The sequence below is a fragment of the Cimex lectularius genome, unplaced genomic scaffold (genome assembly GCF_000648675.2).
Source record: "Cimex lectularius strain Harlan isolate CLEC.00 unplaced genomic scaffold, Clec_2.1 scaffold319, whole genome shotgun sequence".
In the NCBI taxonomy this organism is placed as follows: domain Eukaryota; kingdom Metazoa; phylum Arthropoda; class Insecta; order Hemiptera; family Cimicidae; genus Cimex; species Cimex lectularius.
The window spans coordinates 236,302-256,740 of record NW_019393047.1 but is presented as its reverse complement, the minus strand read 5'-3'; the positions used below and the strand labels follow the sequence as shown (position 1 = coordinate 256,740).

The following is a 20,439-nucleotide window of genomic DNA, read 5'->3' as shown; positions in this document are numbered from 1 at the left end:
CTCAACCTACAACCTTTCGAATTTTTAATTTGAAAAAATGGCAAAAAGGGAAAATTCGAAAGGTTGTAGGTTGAGATGGATAGTTGGTGTCCGAGTGGATCGAAGTCACGATAGCTCAAATGGTTAGAGCAGCCGAAGTTCGTGGGTTCGAATCCCGCTCATGACAAAGTCAAATATTGAATTTCGTTATAATATATCTTATCAGAATATATATCCGTGTTAACTCTGTGTTATTGATGTTCTTTTTGATAGTAGTTGTTCTTTTTCTGTACATATTCTCTTAGCGTTTTCCAAATCTTTTAAATTGATTGGTTTTATCCGTAGAAGTTCTTTTACTACAATAAAAGAGTGTTGCAGTGGTTAAAAGTCATTATTTTGCACTAAAACAAAAGAATATACGTGCCTTTCTTGTCTGATGACCTCACAGTTCATATAACAGATAAATTTAATAAAAGAATTGAACTGTTAATTAACTACTTGGTTCATATCATTAGAACTCATGATTGTTTTGGGAATTGTTGATTTAATCAGTGCACACTATTGCCTTCAAAATCCAGAATGAAATTAGTGGCATTGTTTTTGTTAGGAAATTGTGTAAAATTGACTGTTTATCACTGCCGTATTTCGTAGGTTACCAAATACCTGACAATAGAGGTAGAACGAAAAGTTGTTTTGGGCCGGCTTTCAGAAGACAACCTACGATAAAAAAATTACATTTTGCAACTTGCCAATAGTGAATTACTTTCCGAATATACATTACTCTAATTCTAAAACGTTAAAAAACCAAATGATCGGGGTGTTAAGTAACTTAATTAGTTGAGTAACTTTTTCATTCCATGCATTTTATGTTTGTTACAGTATATTGTATGTTTAATTTGTAATTATCTTTCTTATTATTTTTACGGTATTTTTAGTTTGTGTGACTTACTAGTCGTTCATTGCACGTATTTTAATTGTTCGTAAATAAATAATAAATCATCTCATAAACAAGGCAATAAAACGTATAAAATTTATTTAATTCTTAACTGCTGAAAGGTTTACAACAATTGTAATTAACAATAATTATAGCTAATAAGAATGGAGACATAAAAATCTATATGTTATACTTTCTTTATCGTATTATTACAAGTAGTTTAAATACATCAATAATAAATATTTTAATTGAAAGGGACGCAGAATAAGCAAACACTCGTCTGAAGTAAAAGAATTTACTAACTCCTCTGAACTTCAAAAAGATGAAGAGAAAGAACACACAAGGATCGTTTATTCAAGAACTTAGAACTCAGTTGTTAATAATTAAAAAAAAAAATCCTCATTTTTCCTCCTTTTTATTTAAACCCACTCCACTAAAAAATAAACATTTCACGCAAATTTCAGCTTTGGATTATTTGTTAATAACGTCCGGTGCTTTGCTGAGGTCGGAGCGAAGATAAGGGGAATCGGGCAAAAAACCAACCAGGGGCAGCTTGCGGTCATCCAGGGTTCATCATCGTCCTATTGTAAATTAGATAGCGCAATAAACGTATATTCAGTGCCATGGACAGAAACACAAATAAGTTGCGAAATTGTTATTGAACAGCCAGTTTTAAAAAAATGGTAGATAATTGTCATATCTCTAAAAAGTCAGTTTATTGTAGGTGTAATTACCGCGATAAAGTTTATTATATCACCGTTAGGGAACTGAAACTGTATTTAAATCCACGTAAAAGAAAATATTGAAATACCTCAAAGGCAGATGAAATGTATAAACATCACTTTTTAAAACTAACAACATTGATTATTTTTGACAATATTCCATATCGTACCACACAAAAAATCTCTGCATCGTTTCCCTGGTGGAAGTCGATCGATAAATCTGAACTTTATCCTATCACTATCTTTTTGATCCTTACTTTCGCAATCTAAATCTTTTCTCCATTTCTGATTCTTTTCTTAAAACTTCCACACCAAGAGATTAATTTGGAGTAAGTAAACCCCCTGACAATAGAACAACTTGCGTCACACAACTTCACGGCTTTAACACACTTAAAAACAGATTTAACACACTACGATTGATCCAGATTGTGTGAATACGTCTCGTGTTATGGGATATAAAGGGCTTAGTGTAAAGGTCTTAGTTGCCATGTTTTGCCAAAATTATAATTACCAAAAGGATAAACGTTATAACCTCGTCAGCAGAGTTGAAGAGGCATATAATTTATTAATAAATACATAAATATAGATATATACCTATTGGAAAATGTAGTATTATCTTTAAAAAAACAATAAATGGTAATAAGTTATGTAATAGAATAGAATATATTATATTTGTGCTTAAGTAGAATTGATTAGTTAGCTTAACTTAGAATTAGAGGTCTAGGACATAATATAAAATTTTATTAATATTTTCTGAAAAAAAAATTTTATAATTTTCTGAAACCTCCATCACACCCGACCGCATCTCACGATATCTGAATAACTATAAAATTTTATTGAAAAAAAATATATATATTTATAAATTCAATGAAAAAACAAAAACAATATGTAATCCAAAATACACTATTTACATATATATTGTAAGATTTTTGACGATGTGCAAACGGTTTTTAATTTAAAGCAATTTTTTTCTCGTTCTCAAGTTATTTGCCAATTTGATAAAAACTATTTCTAATCATTGTTCTTCGGAAAACTGAAATGAGCTCCTATCTCAACCAAGAATAAATTTTCGGAATTTTCGATTCCGCCTGGTGTAAAGTTAACTTTGTCTCGCAGTAACACGTGAAACTAGAAAGAAAAGGTTTACGCGTCTCGGGATTGTTCCCAAAACCGCCCCAATTAAAAATATATATGGGTGTGGAAATAAAACTCATCCTTTATATATTCATTCCCATTTTGTCAGAATTATTGAAAGCTTTCTGTTTTCTAAAAAAGAGTAATTAAAGTAAAGATAATCATAATTTCTTGCTTTGCTTTTATATGTCATATTAATAGTTTTTTTAATTGGTCTGACTTTTCTTTTATATATTAAAAATTAATCCATTTATGTTTAATAGTCTTCATATTAATTATTTCGATTAATTATTATTTTTATGTAAGGTCTTGGTTGAGATGAAAGTTGATGTCACGAGCCGGATCCCGCTACACTAACTTTTTTCATCTCAACCTTACATAAAAAGAATAATTAATTGATATATATTTAAAGTGGGAAAACATGTTGAGCCAGAATTACCATGGCTTTTAATTATATAAAAAGAGGTTTGCAATGCTCCTGTCTTCCCTTATCAGAGTCAATCCTCACTGTTGTTTTTTTATGTTTAACATTTTTATGACATAATTATTATCACCCCAATGAACACAGTTGAGTACATAACAGATCAGTGTGATAATGCCATATATAACGCGTCGTGTGCATCGATGTCGTTACATCAAGAGGTTACCCTACATGTCCAATTTGGCTAAAAAGTCTCTATTGTCCAAAGTACAATTCTCAATTGTAATGGAGCTATTTTAATTTTCAGGTAATCTAAACCTTACACAGCCTTTTTTTTAAATTTAAATACGCCATTGGAAAGAGCGTTGAATAAGCTACGAGATTGACCAGTTTTAATTTAACCTTGCAAAAACAAGTGTCAAAAATTTAAATTTATTCAATATGTCCACTTTCGTGAACAATAAGCTTTAGAGGGGGCGTTGGTGGCGGCAACGGTTTAGGCACTGACACGGAGCTCATCATTGTAAGGTAAAGGTCCCGGGTTCGAATCCAGTGGCCCTGCTTTCGAACAGCCACAGCTTTAGATCGTATATTTTTTAACAAATTAATTTGTGCTTATGCATAATTTGGTACCAAAGGGTTTTTTATTATTTTAATTATTTTTAATAGCAGTTTTAAAATATTAATGATTAATTTTTTTAATCGTTTTTACCACCGAAAAATCGAATCTTTGGCAATTAAACGTAAATTTTAGATTGGTAATAACTTACCTTTGAAAAAAGTATATTTATTTACTGTTTATTAGTAGAGAAAACGTTCCTATAAGCGTTATATCTTTCAACATTCAAAAAACGAAGAAAATATAGATTAAAATTGCTAACTCTTCAAAGTATATCTTTAAGTCATTTTGTATTTTGTTTACACAAGGTTAATTTTAAACAAATCTCTCATAGGGTTTTCAATGCTCTTTTTTGTGTACTCAAATTTACATTAGGATTAACATTTGATGAGACGGGACTTGGACGGTTGAAGTTACCCAATAAGTGAAATATCTCGGATACAATTGAGAATTAGACTTCGGATAATGGAGACATTTTAGTCCATTTGGACATGTTGGATAACCTCCTGTATTGATATCTGTTCACGGGACGCCTTGTCTCTAGTCACAAGACCTCAACGTTTTTATTTCATAATTTGTATAAAATAAAACATACTGAGCATAAATATCTAGTAATGTAATCCATGTGGTCGAACCAATTCAATTTGGAATCAACAAAAGGCCTCAAAAATAAAGTTTATCTTACAATTAAGTTATCTAACAATGATTTAATATTATTATTTATCATTTTGTGATGAACCTTGTTGATTGTTAGCTAATCGGATCCTTTACGTAAATAATAAGTATACTTGGACCTAAAATTGAGCCTTCTCAACGCCTATAGAGACAGTATTTTAAGTTGGAGATTGTTTACTAATAATATGTCTCCTTTTACTAATAATATTTATTAAATAGTAGTAATGAAATGGTTTTTGAATAATTGTTATACAATTCACACAAACATTCTGAATCATTATTGGTTAACACTTTAACAACAGTTTATTAGGTTTCGTGGTCCGCTCGACCAAATAAATTATTTTTTCCAATTAATTAAGGTTTTGGTTGAGATAAAAAGTCAGTGTCACAAGCGGTATTCGAACCCATGACTTTCGGCAAAATACGCCGCTGCTTGTCAAAGTTGAGTTTCATTTTGCCAGGTACTGTTATAGCAAACTCTTTTATTTTAATTTTCTTTAGAACAATTATTCTTTGAATGTAAGGTCCTGGTTGAAATAGTGCCGCGAGCGAGATTCGAACCCATGACCTTCGGCTCAATACGCCGCTGCTGAAACCACTTGAGCTATCGTGACCTCGATACACTCGGACACTAAACTGCACCTTTGGTTGAGATGGGAAGTTAGTGTCCGAGTGGATCGAAGTCACGACAGCTCAAGTGGTAGAGCAGCGGCGTATTTTGCCGAAGGTCGTGGGTTCGAATCCCGCTTGTAACACTGACTTTTTTATCTCAACCAAACCCTTAGTTAATTGGAAAAATAATTTAACAACAGTATTATTGTGAAATTTATCCAGTTTTCGAGATGACGATGGTGTAATTAGTTCGTTATCTATCATGGTTGTCTGTTGGTCATTTCGCCAGTCCAGTGTGTCCTATCGGAATAATCGGTAATTCAACATAAGAACTCACTACTTCGTAAGAATTTTAGGCCTGATAACTATTGCATCTTCATCGAATGTAATTATCCAATCGTAATGTAAGATAGATGGAGTACAGTCTGCGTATGATCACATCTTGCTACTTTTTATAAATTGTCCGATCTACAAATTGGTTTGGCTCATCCAGTACACAGTACAAAAATACTTTTTAATTAAGACTTCTTAGGCTTTTCGTTTTATTGGACCGTGTAATTGTAGTAAGAAAATATTATTTTTCTGTTGTTGACATTTGGTGGACGTGTTATTTCGATTACAACTTGTAAGACAACAAAAGCCTAATTCACTTTCGCGAACGGTTTTATTTATAGAAAAAGTGTTTTCCGACGAGAAAATCAGTTTAATTCCGTAGGTTCAAGGGCGGAGAATATTGAGCAAAGGCTAAAATGGACAACATTCTTCGTTGAGCTGATCAGCAGCGACGTTTGTTTTGCCCATCGAGAATCGATTCCACGTCACGGGTCGATTGCTTAAATATTTAGGTGAGGGTCAATTTGTGACGTGGGTATCGGGTAATGGAAAACCAATTCGGCCCCTCCTCTGGGTCAAAACCCTTAAATTTCCATGAGGCCACCCCCATGAATTCAGCCCCTTTGGCCAGTTTTTTTCTTAATCTGATACATAATATGTTCGAAGGGTTCAATTCTGAATAAAATCCCTTCGGCTGACATGAACATGTCTTTAGCAAAAACACAATAATAAGCATTCAAGATTTTTGTTCAAATTTTTCAAAGTTAAATCAAAATATAAACATTGAGGGTGACTGATCCTGAAATTCAACTCTATTTTTTCAGATAGACTATTTATGGAAGTTTAAAAAATTCTAACAGATGTGTTTTATTAATAGGTTCACTTACAGCGAATCAAATAGTTTAAATTTTTTTTTAAAAATGAATTTTTACGAGTTAAGACCGAAATTTTTAAAGACTGTAAGCCAATCGCTTTCGCTATTTTAAATGTTACTTTTATATTATTAAATTCTTAGTCAACCACCAATACAGAAGGTTTTACAAGACTGACAGAAAGAAATCTTGTTTTAAAACAGATATTAATTATAATAAATCCGCTTAATCAAAAAACATCGACACTGACCTGGTCGAGTCGACCTTAAAACAAATCCAGAAGATAATTTAAAAAGTTAAAAAAACCCTACGTAAACAGTATATTTCGTAATAACATAAAAGTTCCGATTTATAATATTAAAATTTATGATAGCATAATCACATTTAATTCGATTCGTTGCATATTCGGTTTTTTTATTATCATTGCATCTTTGCATTTATCCTACGACACATTTGCGTATATATTCGTCTGGGATTATATAAAGCCTGATATTGAGAAAACCATATAAATAGGATTAAACTGAATATTAAATAATAATTGAAAATTGCTGAGCTGATATTTCATCTTTTAAACAACTGATAGCTTTCGATGGCTGATTAAATTTCTTGTGTTAAAAGCACCATTGGGCAAAAATGGATTCAAATTCACTTCAGGAAAACAAAACCAAAGAATCCAAAAATGATTAAATTTCTCAACAAATTAACTGATTTTTAAGTCAAGTTACTGCTAATTTTGAAAAATAAACCTTAAAACTGGACAAATTTAAGGACTTTATTCGTTATAGAGTTGGAGATTTAAAATAACGTGTAGAGATTAGTGACCGTTAATCGATAGTTATTCAGATATCGTGAGATGCGGTCGGGTGTGATGTAGGTTTCAGAAAAACATTTTCTTTATCGGGCCAACGTTTCGATCTTTATTGAGATCATCTTCAGGGCCTGGGATTTACAAACAATGTTTACATTTAACAATTACATTTAGGATGTGGAAAAGTGAATTTATACAATGCAAAATATATTTTATATTCAAACAAAGTATTTCTACTCACTCAAAGTGTTTGTCTTCTGTGTAACTGTGCCATCCTAACGTGTCGTGCTGAGAGTGCCAGTGAGATTTTGCTGTTTTATGTTTATATATGTTTGGTGTTGAAGGGGTGGGGAAGGAAGTCGGTATATAAAAGACAATTTTGTGTAAGGCGTCGGCTTCTTTGAAGTGAAATAAGCCGACAAAGGGGAACAATGTGTTGGTAATATAATCTATATAATCCAGTACAGTAAGGACAATCTGGCCGAACTATTACCAACACACCTTCCAACGATATTTTTCCAGTGACCATCTAAGAAAAATAAATAGTCATGTGTTTAGAGGAGCAACCGAAGCACAAACCTTCAAGTTGAGAAACCTCAGTTAACCACCTGAAAAATCGTATTACCTTATTAAATTATAACATTTTATCGGAAAGGAAATTCACGTCGAGCATTCTATCGCTACCCTTGAAAATCTTTAGGCCATCCATTTCTCTGATAACCCCTGCGACCCTCCCCGAGTTTCGAATTCCCCACTATCGTTAAAACGCCGGCCAATTGTCGAAAACCCATCAGTTGTATTAGAACGACGATCCGAGAGACACTCAGAAAATGGCGAACCACATGACAATTTTAATCTTGTTTGCTGTCGGAATCGCGTCCTCGACCGTGAGTATACAGCAAAATTGACACATCACTTGATTGCCCCGGTCTATCTAAGCTCCCTCCCTTCCAACATCGAAGGCAAAATAATGAATTTCTCTGTTACAAACGGTTATTTATTTTTACTTTACTAAGTTTTTTTAAACATTTGTAATAAAATTTTTGCTATATACGTTTTAGCTTACATTCCATGGTTAAAAACAAATTTGGGCATAATAAGGACAATCTAATCACATGTTTTAAATTTATGACAAATTGATGATAGCAATAGTAATAATTCAACATAAAAATAACAAGCTGACATGCATAGAGTAATATTATAACAGAATAAAGTTATAATATTTAATTCAGCCATTTAGCACCATTTTCTAATCTAACGATTAACGAACTAAAAATGTCGGTTTTAATCATATATTTGAAACAAGATTTTTTCAGATAACTTTCGGAGCTCTAAATTGTAAAGGAAAAAATTACGAGAATAAAAATGATGTGCTAGGATTTCATAGACAAGTCCTTTTAATTTGTTCATTTAATGTCGGACGTTGTAACAAAACTGGGTAAGGGCTTGGTTCACAAAGGAGGTAGTTTTTTTATCAAACGTTTAGTCAATTTCTAGGCAATAACTATTTTTGTTGATTGTCTATCGGTATAAACGAAAAATGGATGATCTGAACTAAAAACCAAACATCGTTCATTTTTTTCACGTTCTTCTGTGAATTGCCCAAAATGATCGCTATCTGAGTAGATCGCTGTTGTCTGTCACACATGACCTTTTTCCGTCGTTTTAACATTGTTTATGCCACCAGAAGACATTTTTTTCAATTTATTTTATTTATTGCTATCACCCCATATTATGTGTTTTATAAGCGGTTAGTTTGTTATGAATGCTTAGTATTGTTTTCGGTATCGGTAGGTGCCTGCCTTATATCTTTTGTTCATTTCTTGTCTTTTTAATCTTGTAGGTGAGTTCCATGTAAGTCTGCTATGTAAGTAACGCCCAACTTTACCTTGTTGTTTATGTACACTGGTGGGCTGACATTCGACCGTAACCTGTTATTCAACTAAGAAATTTTCTGTACTATTACAAGCTGTGAGATGATTCATTGTATGGAAACACGGGAGTGTTTTTGTCCTTTGTAGGGTGAGAGGCGTAAAATAAACTGCTCATAAATGACTAAGGATATTGCCAATTTTGTATTATTTAGTTTCACTAGCATTTTTACGTGTACTATGTCCTCAATTAGCCAAAATCAGTGTAAATTTGTTAGGCATACGTTAATAAGGTTGTCCGTAATTTTATAAGGAATTTCACTCCATAGGGTGCATAACCATCTGTCCTACAGGGTAACAGAAATGTTCCAAAATTCAGCCCCTGTTACACCGGGAATGGATTCGTAGTGGTACGTGGTGACGCCCCTGTCGGGAACTTAGAGAAGAGGCTGTCTTCTACCTGTGACCTGGTTATACACCCGGCCTCACGGGATACGGCGGATCAGACGGCAGCGTACAAGCGTTGAGGACGCTATGTTTATGCTGAAAAGTCCTTCGAATGCGGGAGTAGTGGCGGATGGGAACGGGTAGTGAATCGTGCATGCTTTGCACGTAGGCTGAGTTCGATAGGAGGCTTTTACCGTAGGAGGTACTCCTCTAGGGGGTGGTTAGCAATTCCACTTTTAAAAAAACAGCGGCCGGAGCGGATCCGGTAGTTTCGATGCTAGGGAAGCCCCCAATACTCTGGGAGATAGAGTGGTGTCTATCTAGGGAGGTGCGGGAGACCAAACTGATGTATTTCGGCTTAGGTAGCCCGTTGTGCGCGGCGTACGGTCTGATGCTTAATACAGGCTCGACCACCACTCGGAATGCGCAAGCGGGGAGCGAGGTTGTCTTGGCCTTTCGGGGCTGAGCTGCCTCTATACCAATGCTGCGGCAGTAACACCATTCTGTCGTACGTGGAGGTGCGTCAGCTCATCATGAGACTCAAAACGTCCGATAAGGCCGAATAGGCTACGTGCGGACGTTAAAGATCCTCATTGACCTTTTTAGGACAACCGAGTATACGGGAAAGCATGCACCATATTCTTCTGAGTTCCTGGTGGCTGGCTGTTGCCCCACCCGTCTCAAAGGGGCATACGGTGTGAGGCTATCTTCCCAACAACGATTACGAATCGTTTGATTTGTTAAAGGCCTTGCCAAAACTTGCTGTTCTTCATTTAGGATCTGGCAGGCACTTCCATCAATGACAATATTTTCTGTCCTCCCTTAGCGTCGTAATACGCTGAGACTCTACCTCTCTACCAGACCTCTTATTGGCACTTCCAGTCTCTCGGAATCGGGCTGCAGGAGAGACCTCGCTCTGAGAAACGCCAACTGCCACTACGATATCCACTTTCTGGTACCTCGATGGCTCATTATCACAATAATTTTGCAAACTTTTGGTTCAAGATGATGTCTTTCCATGGTAAAAGGGAGAACAACTGGATTAAAATGGATAAAAGACGAGAAAAGTTGTTTGTTTACAAAACGAGTAATCTTCATGTTTACTGTTCTTAAGTAAATCCGTTTCAAAATTGAGGATTAACATTTGTTTGTTTCATTCAACTAACAAGAATGCCTCAGTTAATGTAATTAAAATTAATAGAATAAGATTAAATTATTAATATTCCTATTCATTTTTGAGAAGTTTACATGGAAAATGAATCTTCCGAGCCTGTGAATTCATAGCTGTCCTGTAAATGGAGAAGTGCCCTAGACAGGGAAGTTCCTTATCGAAGGGTTCAATGTATTTAAAAATCACATTTTACAACATATTGACTTTTCGAATGAAAAAGAAATGTAAAAGACCCATGGAAGAAAACAAAACTTATTAAATTTATTTAAAGCGATTTAACAAATATTTATTTCAGATTGATTTTGCCAAGAATCATGAGGAAACTCTGTAAGTGTTACAATAAAAAAATGATATTAAATGTTAGAAAAGTGAAATCATTCGTCAAGTGAAGAATTAAATATATTAATAAATAAATGTGTGTACTTATACTTATACCAAAAAAAGAAAAATCTCAAGTAGTGGGTTTATATGAAATGATCATTTGGGTAACCCCATTGTTTTCAGTGTGAAAACCGAATGTGTATCCTTTATAATTCCCTGTCTTTTTTTGTTTGCATATGGATTTAAAATTTTGAAAAGGGCTTAATACGTGAAAACCCATCCATCTTGATTCTCTCCCGTTTAGCCCATGGACAATAATGCAAACGAGAGAAAACTGTCTTACACCACCGACTCGACACCACAGTAGCCGTGCAGTTTGCACGGAGATATCTCAAGGTGCTAGTGACCCAGTTAGAAAATAATTGACACAGATCCTGCGGAATAGCCGAAATCACATGACGATATCTACTTTACAAAGTATGTTTGCCCATACCAAATATGCACTCCGGGGGTAAACTTCGTAAATTGAAACTCCACTTTATATAATATCGAAAACAAAAGAAGTTCCAAGTTAAAACGTAAAAGTCGATAACGTGGTTATAATTGTCTCAGAATTTGAAACCAAAAATTCTAAATGCAATCTAATAAAACTCAAATTCATATAATCCCAAGTTATTTTTTTTTCTTTGAATTAATTCAAAACCAATATCGCACTAACTGTAGACTGTTTTAACCACGGAACGTTAGAACAACTACCGCAGTTGCGTGTTTTACTTAAATCAGTCTATTTTTTTCACAAATCGACCTCCACGTCGTTTGACTAAGTATTTCCCTTGTAATTTTCCTTTACGATTGTTGTTTTAAATGTCAATGTACAACACCTAATTCTGTTTAAATCGTTTCCATTTGTAAACACAATTTCATAGAGTTGGCGGTCGAGATTCCGGTTCTAGAAGTCTTCGTATTTTTCCAAGTCTTCTGTTAAGTTGATGTCTCCAAAGTCTTGTGGGATTCCTCGTCAGTCCGCTGTCTAGGTGTAGTCCTAAGCATTTGACTTGAAAGGAAATCGATATCCCTTTGTGGTTGATGTACAGTCGATACTGAGTTCATTTTTCTTCATTCAGTCTTGCCCTCCACGTTTTGCACAAGGCTTCGAAAAGCTCAATGTGTTGGATGTAGCTTGGAATGAAATAATAATAATTGGTACACTATATATTTTACTTTTACCAATTAGGTTTTCTGGTTTGTGCATAGAGTATAAGAAATTGATATTGACAATTTTATAATATTTTATGAGAGATGATTTAATTGGTTGTTAGTATAAGTAAGTGGAGTCGCTGATATGCGATCACCAATATTATTGAAGCCTTTGTGATACCAGATAGAAAATTAATAGATTATGTCCAAGCATTCTTGCCAATTGGCCTTAGGAGCCTAAAAAAATTGATTAAACCTACTTTCAAAAGCAGGAAAATTTATAATATGGGAGGATAAATTTTTAAACTAATTGCCAGATATTTCATGCTATGGATTTCGGGCCATGACAACGAGAATTGGATGCTAAATCGGACTGCCTAAAAAAAGGCCTTAAGAAGTCTCTACGAACGCATAACATTTTACAATAACGAAACCAAACTACTACAAAAAGAGTACAACGTCAACTAACAAACAAACCCAAACCGTAGTAGACGCAAAAACAGCCATAGGGTTCCCAAGCACGTACAAGAACAAATAAAACATTAGCATACTAGGCAAAACAATCACGCAACTCTCGGCAGTACGAAATACTCCGGAGAAATCTAATAAAAAATATAAAGAAAAAAGTCAAAACTAAACAATACCTGTGAATGTGACGGACTCAGTGACCCAGTGCAGGTTCAGCATATAATGAAATTCAATAGCAAAGTCAATAGACGTAGCAAAGTAGGTTGAACTATTTTCTTTTTGCTAAAAACAAAGTTGATATTTGTTTTTCGAATATCAAAATAGAGCGCTGAATAAAAATTTGTCAAAATTTTGTGCTCGATTGTTTTTAATCACAAAAACGATTATAACGTTTAATCCACTGCAACGATTCACCGGCAACTTTACAGGGGTTTAGAAGCTTATAAACTGCAATTAAGAGCATCAACTTTAGGGCTTTTAAAGGAATTAGAACCTAAGAGAAAAAAACTGTTTCAGAAGTTTTTGAAGACTTCAATCTTGATTTCCTCTCTTATAATGAGTAAATCTAAAGGTAGTTGGTTTTTGCTAAATTAAAAGACAGTCCAGCTTTCCGAGATAGTAGTAAGGTTAAATTTGGATAAAATATAGAATAGTTTATTTACGTTTTAGAGATCAAAACCAAGTGACTTCTTTCAATTAATTATTCTTTCTATGTAAGGCTTTGGTTGAGTTAAAAAAAGTCAGTGAAACCCGCTGAAAACAGCTAAATACGCCGCTACTCTACCACTTGAGCTTTCGTACGATAGCGGGTTCGAATCCCGCTCGTGACACTGACTTTTTTAACTCAACCAAGGCCTTACATAGAAAGAATAATTAATTGAAAGATATAGAATAGTTATGAATTATTAGATGAAACACCGGGCATCGGTCGGAAGAATAAATGCTTGCGTCAAATCTATCTAAAAAAGATCTATTTTTATTGGTATGAAAATCTGTATTTAAGGATTTGGCCTCCTTTAGTGGAATCCATTTAATAACTTTACAACAATTTTGTAAAACAACAACTGGACTATTGCAGGTAATAACCTTGAAAAAAAATTCGAATATCCTCAGCAACAAAAGCTATAATCCATAATCCTCAGAAAAATTCTTAATGTCTCCCACATGTTTCCAACGAAAATACCCATACAGATTTAAATATTCCTTTTGTTCAAGATGTAATCCACCGCCTTTATCGCCAATTTCATACAAATCTCCCGACCACCGTAAATCCTCAAACACAAAAACTGTCATCCCGACGAATTCCCTCCAGCCTTCCTCGCCGACTAAAAAGACAATAGCCGTAGGATCTTCTTTCAACCCCAATCATGTAGAGAACACCTAGGACTCATGGGAATACTGCCAATGGGTAGTTTATGAACTTTTGTTTATTTATTTTATACACTCACTGCTACTTGTTACCCAACTGAAGGTAGTTGTAATAATGTAAATTTTAAAAAAATCCATTGGATACTTGAAGAATATTTTGACCTGTGCAGAGATCATACAACCCTGTATTTGTTAAAATTAACTGCAGGCTAAAATGTTTCAGCAATTCGACATAAAAGCAGCAACTGATGCTGAATTCAACGCGTTCAGGGTTACCGCCGCAGAGGAATGTCGTGTTGAAAACCACGTAGCAAAAGGTGCAATTTATAATTAAAATTACTTTTCTAGCTCATTGGTATGACATATTTCCGTAGGTGAATGGGAGAAACTCGCTGCGAATCGGCATATGCCGCATGACAAGAATCTCTCGGTGAGCATTGGCATTGCTATGGAATATATTGGATCGTGGTGTGATAAAAACCTTGAGGAATTTAACGGATCGTTTTTTCTCAGTTTTATAGCAACGATGCTCTATGAATAGAAAGTAATTGCATTTTCCGTCTGTTTCAGTGCATGGCAGCTTGCTTTATGGAAAAATTTAAATCGGTTGGTACTAATATTTATTTATCAGATTGTTATTTGAATGTTATATTATTTTTTTAAGCTCAACACCGACGGGACATTGAACTGGGAACAAATCGAACTCTGGAACAAGAAAGAGCATGGAGAGTTAGGAGTTCAATACTTGAAAATTTGCAGGCCCAAAGGTACTTTAAAACAATACCAAATCCCTGATGGATTTTTTGCTTTCTTTTAACATGCGTTTTGGGCTTTGTTTTCAATAAGTGCTAACAAGATGGCATTTTACGGTTTACATGAAAAATGTAAAAGTTCACCTAACGTCGGTCATGCGCGAAATAATGGATTTAGATATTCACAAAAAAAAGAATGCTTTTAGAATGGTCGAAAGAGTGGTCCGCCTTATCTCGCTGGTAATCTCACTAAGATCAGACTCAGAACGTGTGTTTTCAACGTGATGAACGTTTCAATATGAATTTTATCGTCCACTCCAGCAACGCCATATATCACGTTTATCAACATTCACATTCTCTGAGAAGAGCTCTCTGGCTGAGTGAGATGTTAGCAATGATAAATTGATATTAACGCACTTTCCAATGGCCTCTAGTATCCAAAATTTGACAAACTAAGCTATTTTATTTTTGTTAGTTTGATTATTTAAAAAAAACGATTTAACCATGGCGGTCAATAATTTTGAATATAAGTTTTAAACTAATAAAAAAAAGTTCTTCACTTTTATATAATTTTTTTGTTATTTTTTTACTTTCAGTTGATGAAACTGCAGAACGATGCGAGCTCGCCAGAGCTCTTGTCGATTGCTACTTTGTTGAGGGAGAGAAAGTAAGTTATATTTTTTCTATTTTTGTATATTTTTTAGTTATTTTTTATAATATATTTTTTAATTAAACTTATTTGTAGCTCGGATTATTCAACAAGCCTTAACTTTCTCCGTGTCAAGTGTTTGTTTATAAGTTATGGTTCATTTGTTCTCAATGGCCTCAATCACCATCTTAAATTTACGAATTACCAGTAAGATGTAACTTTTTTTTTAATAATGATTATATAAATATTTCAAAAATTCTGTTGTTTGTTTTTTACACAGCCCTTTTTCTAAGGTTTGTACTAAATTTTGCAATTTTAGAAATATAAAAATTGTATCCTTAGACGTATAATCATGTGCTATGTTATATTGAACTTTGGTACTGGAATAATTTTGGAATTTATTTTTGAGGTTGCATATAATTGGTACGAATTGTGAATAAGGATGTAATTCCAATTTCGGGTATAATTTAATAAATATGCTGAGTGCGTAACCTCGGGTCCATAAGGGCTCAAGGAAAAACTCATAAGTTCAGAGAGAAGGGCACATCAGAAGGATGTGCGAGATTTTAGATCTTCAAAATGGTGGTGAAAATTGATTGTCAACATGAACCGCTCTCATAACTTCACTTACTGAATTCTATTTGCATACCTTATTCGCAATTCTTACCGAAATGGCCTGGTCGATCCTGTTCACCCTTGTCCGCCCAGTCGTGCCTCGTTTCTGTTGCAGCGTTGTGCCATTCATTGATTGTTCTGTGTGTTAATTTTTTCGATACCCTGATAATTCACATTTCTTTATCCCGTCTAAATCCCGTTTATTCGAAACAAACATCTTGCGGCTTGACAAAAACTCAGTTATTTCTAAACATACACTCCGAGGAATATCGAGAACTCGGGGGCGTGATTGTGACCTGACTTCTATGTTTGTATACGGAGGTGAAGTATATATTTATATTGTATGTTTTGTGTCCATTCTATAGATGACCAACTCAAGTACGAATGAGAAGCTAGCATATTAGGATATCGACTTATTTTTCAATAAAAACAGAGAGTCATAAACGTATTGAGACGCCCGAATGACTGCGGATTGGAAAATGCATGTGAAGACGAGAAAAAGAGGTAAAAACACACAGAGGTCCGGCGAAGACATTAGTTGTTTGTTGGTCTCTAAACATATTAATATACAGGGTGAATTGCTACTCGTGCTACAAACTTCTCCAGTAGATTCTTCACCCTAAAATGAACAAAAAAGTTCATATTGTCCATGGTCNGTTGAGAATCGGACCATGGACAATATGAACTTTTTTGTTCATTTTAGGGTGAAGAATCTACTGGAGAAGTTTGTAGCACGAGTAGCAATTCACCCTGTATATATATATGTATATATATATACGTGTTACAAACTTTGCCCGTAGATTCTACATTCAAAATGGAACCACAAAATCCTAATTAACTATAGTCCAAATCTCAGCGGTTTCGTAGTTGTTCCACTTTTTCTGATTTTTAAAGATTTGACGACCTCGCTTCAAATAAACAATGACAACTCCAAAACTAAATGGTTTTGGACAAATCCGTTGATACCATTTAAAACTACGTTAAATTTCCAATAAGGCGTAATCAATACTCAACTAGCAAACGTTCGTGAAATAAGTCTTTTAGTAGGAAGAACTTTGAAAAAAAAAATTCTATGTTGAAAAACCTACTATGATGATCCTAAACTTTCCAAACCTAGAAACCTGCAAATTTCAGAAAACTTACTTCATTTAATATCCTTTTTAGTGGTGCATTTTCTTTTTTAATTACTTTTTTAAAGATGAGAAATTTATGAAGGAAACGAAAAAACCGTGGTTGAAGGATTGGTAAGGTGGAAAGATTAATAATAATAAAAAATAAAAAACAATGAAATTTGGAATGAACTTATTAAACTTTTTTTTATGTTTGATTCGAAATGCTCTCCCCCTTCCACAATGAATTTTCGACGCGCTGCCGTCGCATTAAACCCGCAAAACGCGTACATAAGATGTATATCAGCGTATTCTTCATTAGAAAAAGTAGCCATAGTGTTAACAAGATATACCATAGATAACTAAAAAGTTTTGAATCCTACAACTCTTTTATTTGGGTGAATAATAATACAATAATTCTTTAATCAAAGTTGCACGTCGTGTTGACAAATAAGTAACCACTTGCACTATTTCGGTTCCGAGCCCAATTTAAATTGAAAATTTCCTTAAATTTTTTTTTAATTTTCCACCGTATCAATCCGTCAGCCACTGTTTTCTCCTTTCCTCCATCCATTTCTTCATCTTTGAAAAGAGTAATTAAAAAATAAATTACTCTACTAAAAAGGATATTAAGTGAAGTACGTATTCTGAAATTTCCTTGTCTCTACGTTTGGAAGGATAGTTTGGAATCACCATAGTAAGTTTTTCAACTTAAAAAAAAATGTGTGGTGATTAGTGACCGTTAATCGATATTTATTTAGCAATCGTGAGATGCGGTCTGGTGTGATGTAGGTTTCAAAAAACATTTTCTTTATCGTGCCAACGTTTCGATCTTAATTGAGATCATCTTCAGGGCTCAAAGTGTTTGTCTTCTGTGTAATTCTGCCAGTCTTTCGTGTCGTGTTGAGAGTCACGATAAAGAACACTTTTTTCTGAAACCTTCATCACACCAGACCGCATCTCACGATTTCTGAATAATTATTGATTAACGGTCATTAATCACCACACATTAAAAATAGGAAGTCATGATAGGTCAAGTGGGTAGCGTAGCCGCATATTGAACCAAAGGTCAGGGTTCGAATCCCTCCCGTTTCATTTCAACCAAAACCTTAGATTAAAAGTTGGATTAATTAAAATAATTAATATGGTCAATTATAACTACTAAATACATACAAATGGATCATATTTAATGACTCTCAACACGACATACAAGAATGACACAATTACACAGAAAACAAACACTTTGAGCCCTGAAGATGTTCTCAATAAAGATCTAAACGTTGGCACGATAAAGAAAATGTTTTTCTGAAACCTACATCACACCAGACCGCATCTCACGATTTCTAAATATTTTTTTTTTTTTAATCGGAGTTCTCGCTACTAAAACACTTATTTCACCAACGTTTACGAGTTTGTTATTGATCACATCTCATTGAAAATTTAACGTAGTTTTCAATGGTATTAACGGATTTGTCAAAAACGTTTTAGTTTTGGAGTTATCATTGTTTATTTGAAGCAAGGTCGTGAAATCTTAAAAAATCAGAAAAAGTGGAATAACTCCGAAACTGCTGATAATAGGACCATAGTTAATTAGACTTTTTGATTCTACTTTGAATGTTTGATCTACGGGAAAAGTTTATATTAAAAAGATAAAAATGTTAAGAATTGTGGGCTTTGCCTTTTGTGCAGTAGACGTCTAAGTTAGAATAAAAAAGGTCAGTATTATTCTTTTCACGTTATCCTTGGTTTTTAAGGGTATCAACTATGTAGATAAGTGTGAATTTTTAGTTCTATGTTAAATTTTTGTTTTAATGTGTACTGTAGAAATTGAAAATTACTTAAGACGGAGAAAAGAGTTTGGCAAAGGGGATCGCGGTGGCCGAGTGATTATGGCGTCCGACTCGTATTTGTTAAAATAGCGATCCTGGGTTCGAATTCAGGCATAGACCCTAGTTTTTAATTGAAAGTATAAAAGAAGTGATTTGACCCCTCGTCACCAACACCCAACGGGTTTTTAGATCAATGACAAGAATTACTTTACTAACAGCGTTTAACGTATAAAACTAACCTAGACTAGCATATCGTAATGCTCAGAAACAGTACATCAAAATAAAATTTTATAAGTATTGTACTATTTTAGACTACGAAACAATATAGCAGGTAAATTGTGTCTCTTTTATTGCAGGAAACAATTCTACCAGGTTTGTTATTTGAAATAATCGCCGTGTTTCTATTAGCGTGTACGAAACTACTTTTCCTTACTTGGCTATAAGTGGCTATTTTCTTTTGATCGACAGATCCATTTTGGTCGATAATTGGCCGATGGTTTTGTCTAGAATAGGCACGATCGCATCCCGTTCTGCCTGTTCATCTATTATGGATTTCCACTCGGCCTTGTCCCTTTTCAAATTCGGATATGTATTTTAAAACAGCTAAAAAAAACTGCATATCATTTTCATATTGAAGTTTATCTCAGCCTTGTTCTTTTTATGTAATTTTTTATTTTTTATTGGCCACGAGTACTTACAATTACGGGACAACTTAAAACGAGAGCTTTCATTATAATCTACCGGCTTTATTTTTAATCTCAAAAGCTTTCTTTTTAATGGAAAAAGTCTATATCTGTCCGTGTTGGACTGCTCCTGTACCCTGTTATCAGCGGCAGCCGCCGGTTTTCCGATGATAAAGGCAATTCATCAACGTCAGACGAAAGAAGCGCAGTGATTCTTCCTCGGGACATGGCAAATAAAATCTCGTTCAACCCTTTAATAACATTGGAAGAAAAGGTTCCAAGAGTAACATTTATATAAAGAAAATCGTCTAAAAATAACCATTATATTATGTGCAAGATATTCAAGAATAACATAAATACAAATAAATATTGTGTTCTCACATTACTTTTAATTACTCAATAATAATATCTTCTTTAATATATGAACTATATATTAATAATATAAAAAAAAACAATATAATATTGCTGGAAATCCAGAGAAAGCATTAAATATAATGTTTATTTGGAGATCGTGAGATGCGGTCTGGTGTGACGTAGGTTTTAGAAAAAAATTTTCTTTATAGTTCCAACGTTTCGATCTTTATTGAGATCATCTTCAGGGCTCAAAGTGTTTGTTTTCTGTGTAGATGTGTCATTCTTGTGTGTCGTGTTGAGAGTCATTATATATGATCCATTTGTATGTATTTAGTAGTTATAATTGACCATATTAATTATTTTAATTAATCCAATTTTTAATCTAAGGTTTTGGTTGAAATGAAAAAGCTAGTGCCACGAGCGGGATTCGAACCCCGACCTTTGGTTCAATATGCCGCTACGCTAACCACTTGACCTATCATGACTTCCTATTTTT

The 20,439-nt window shown here is 34.0% G+C and overlaps 2 protein-coding genes across 5 annotated transcripts in view; one reads left to right on the top strand and one right to left on the bottom strand.

Annotated features, from left to right (window-relative positions):
• The window catches only part of LOC106669086 (octopamine receptor Oamb), a 228,653-nt gene that overhangs the window by 20,776 nt on the left and 187,438 nt on the right, over positions 1-20,439 (bottom strand). The gene's annotated exons all lie outside the window — the stretch shown is intronic.
• Positions 7,888-15,612, top strand: LOC106669092. The gene is made up of 7 exons (XM_014398361.1): positions 7,888-7,996; positions 14,176-14,269; positions 14,327-14,382; positions 14,523-14,558; positions 14,617-14,719; positions 15,301-15,371; positions 15,450-15,612. Exons 1-7 carry the CDS (start codon positions 7,940-7,942, stop codon positions 15,471-15,473), a joined length of 441 nt encoding a protein of 146 aa, XP_014253847.1. The 5' UTR covers positions 7,888-7,939; the 3' UTR covers positions 15,474-15,612.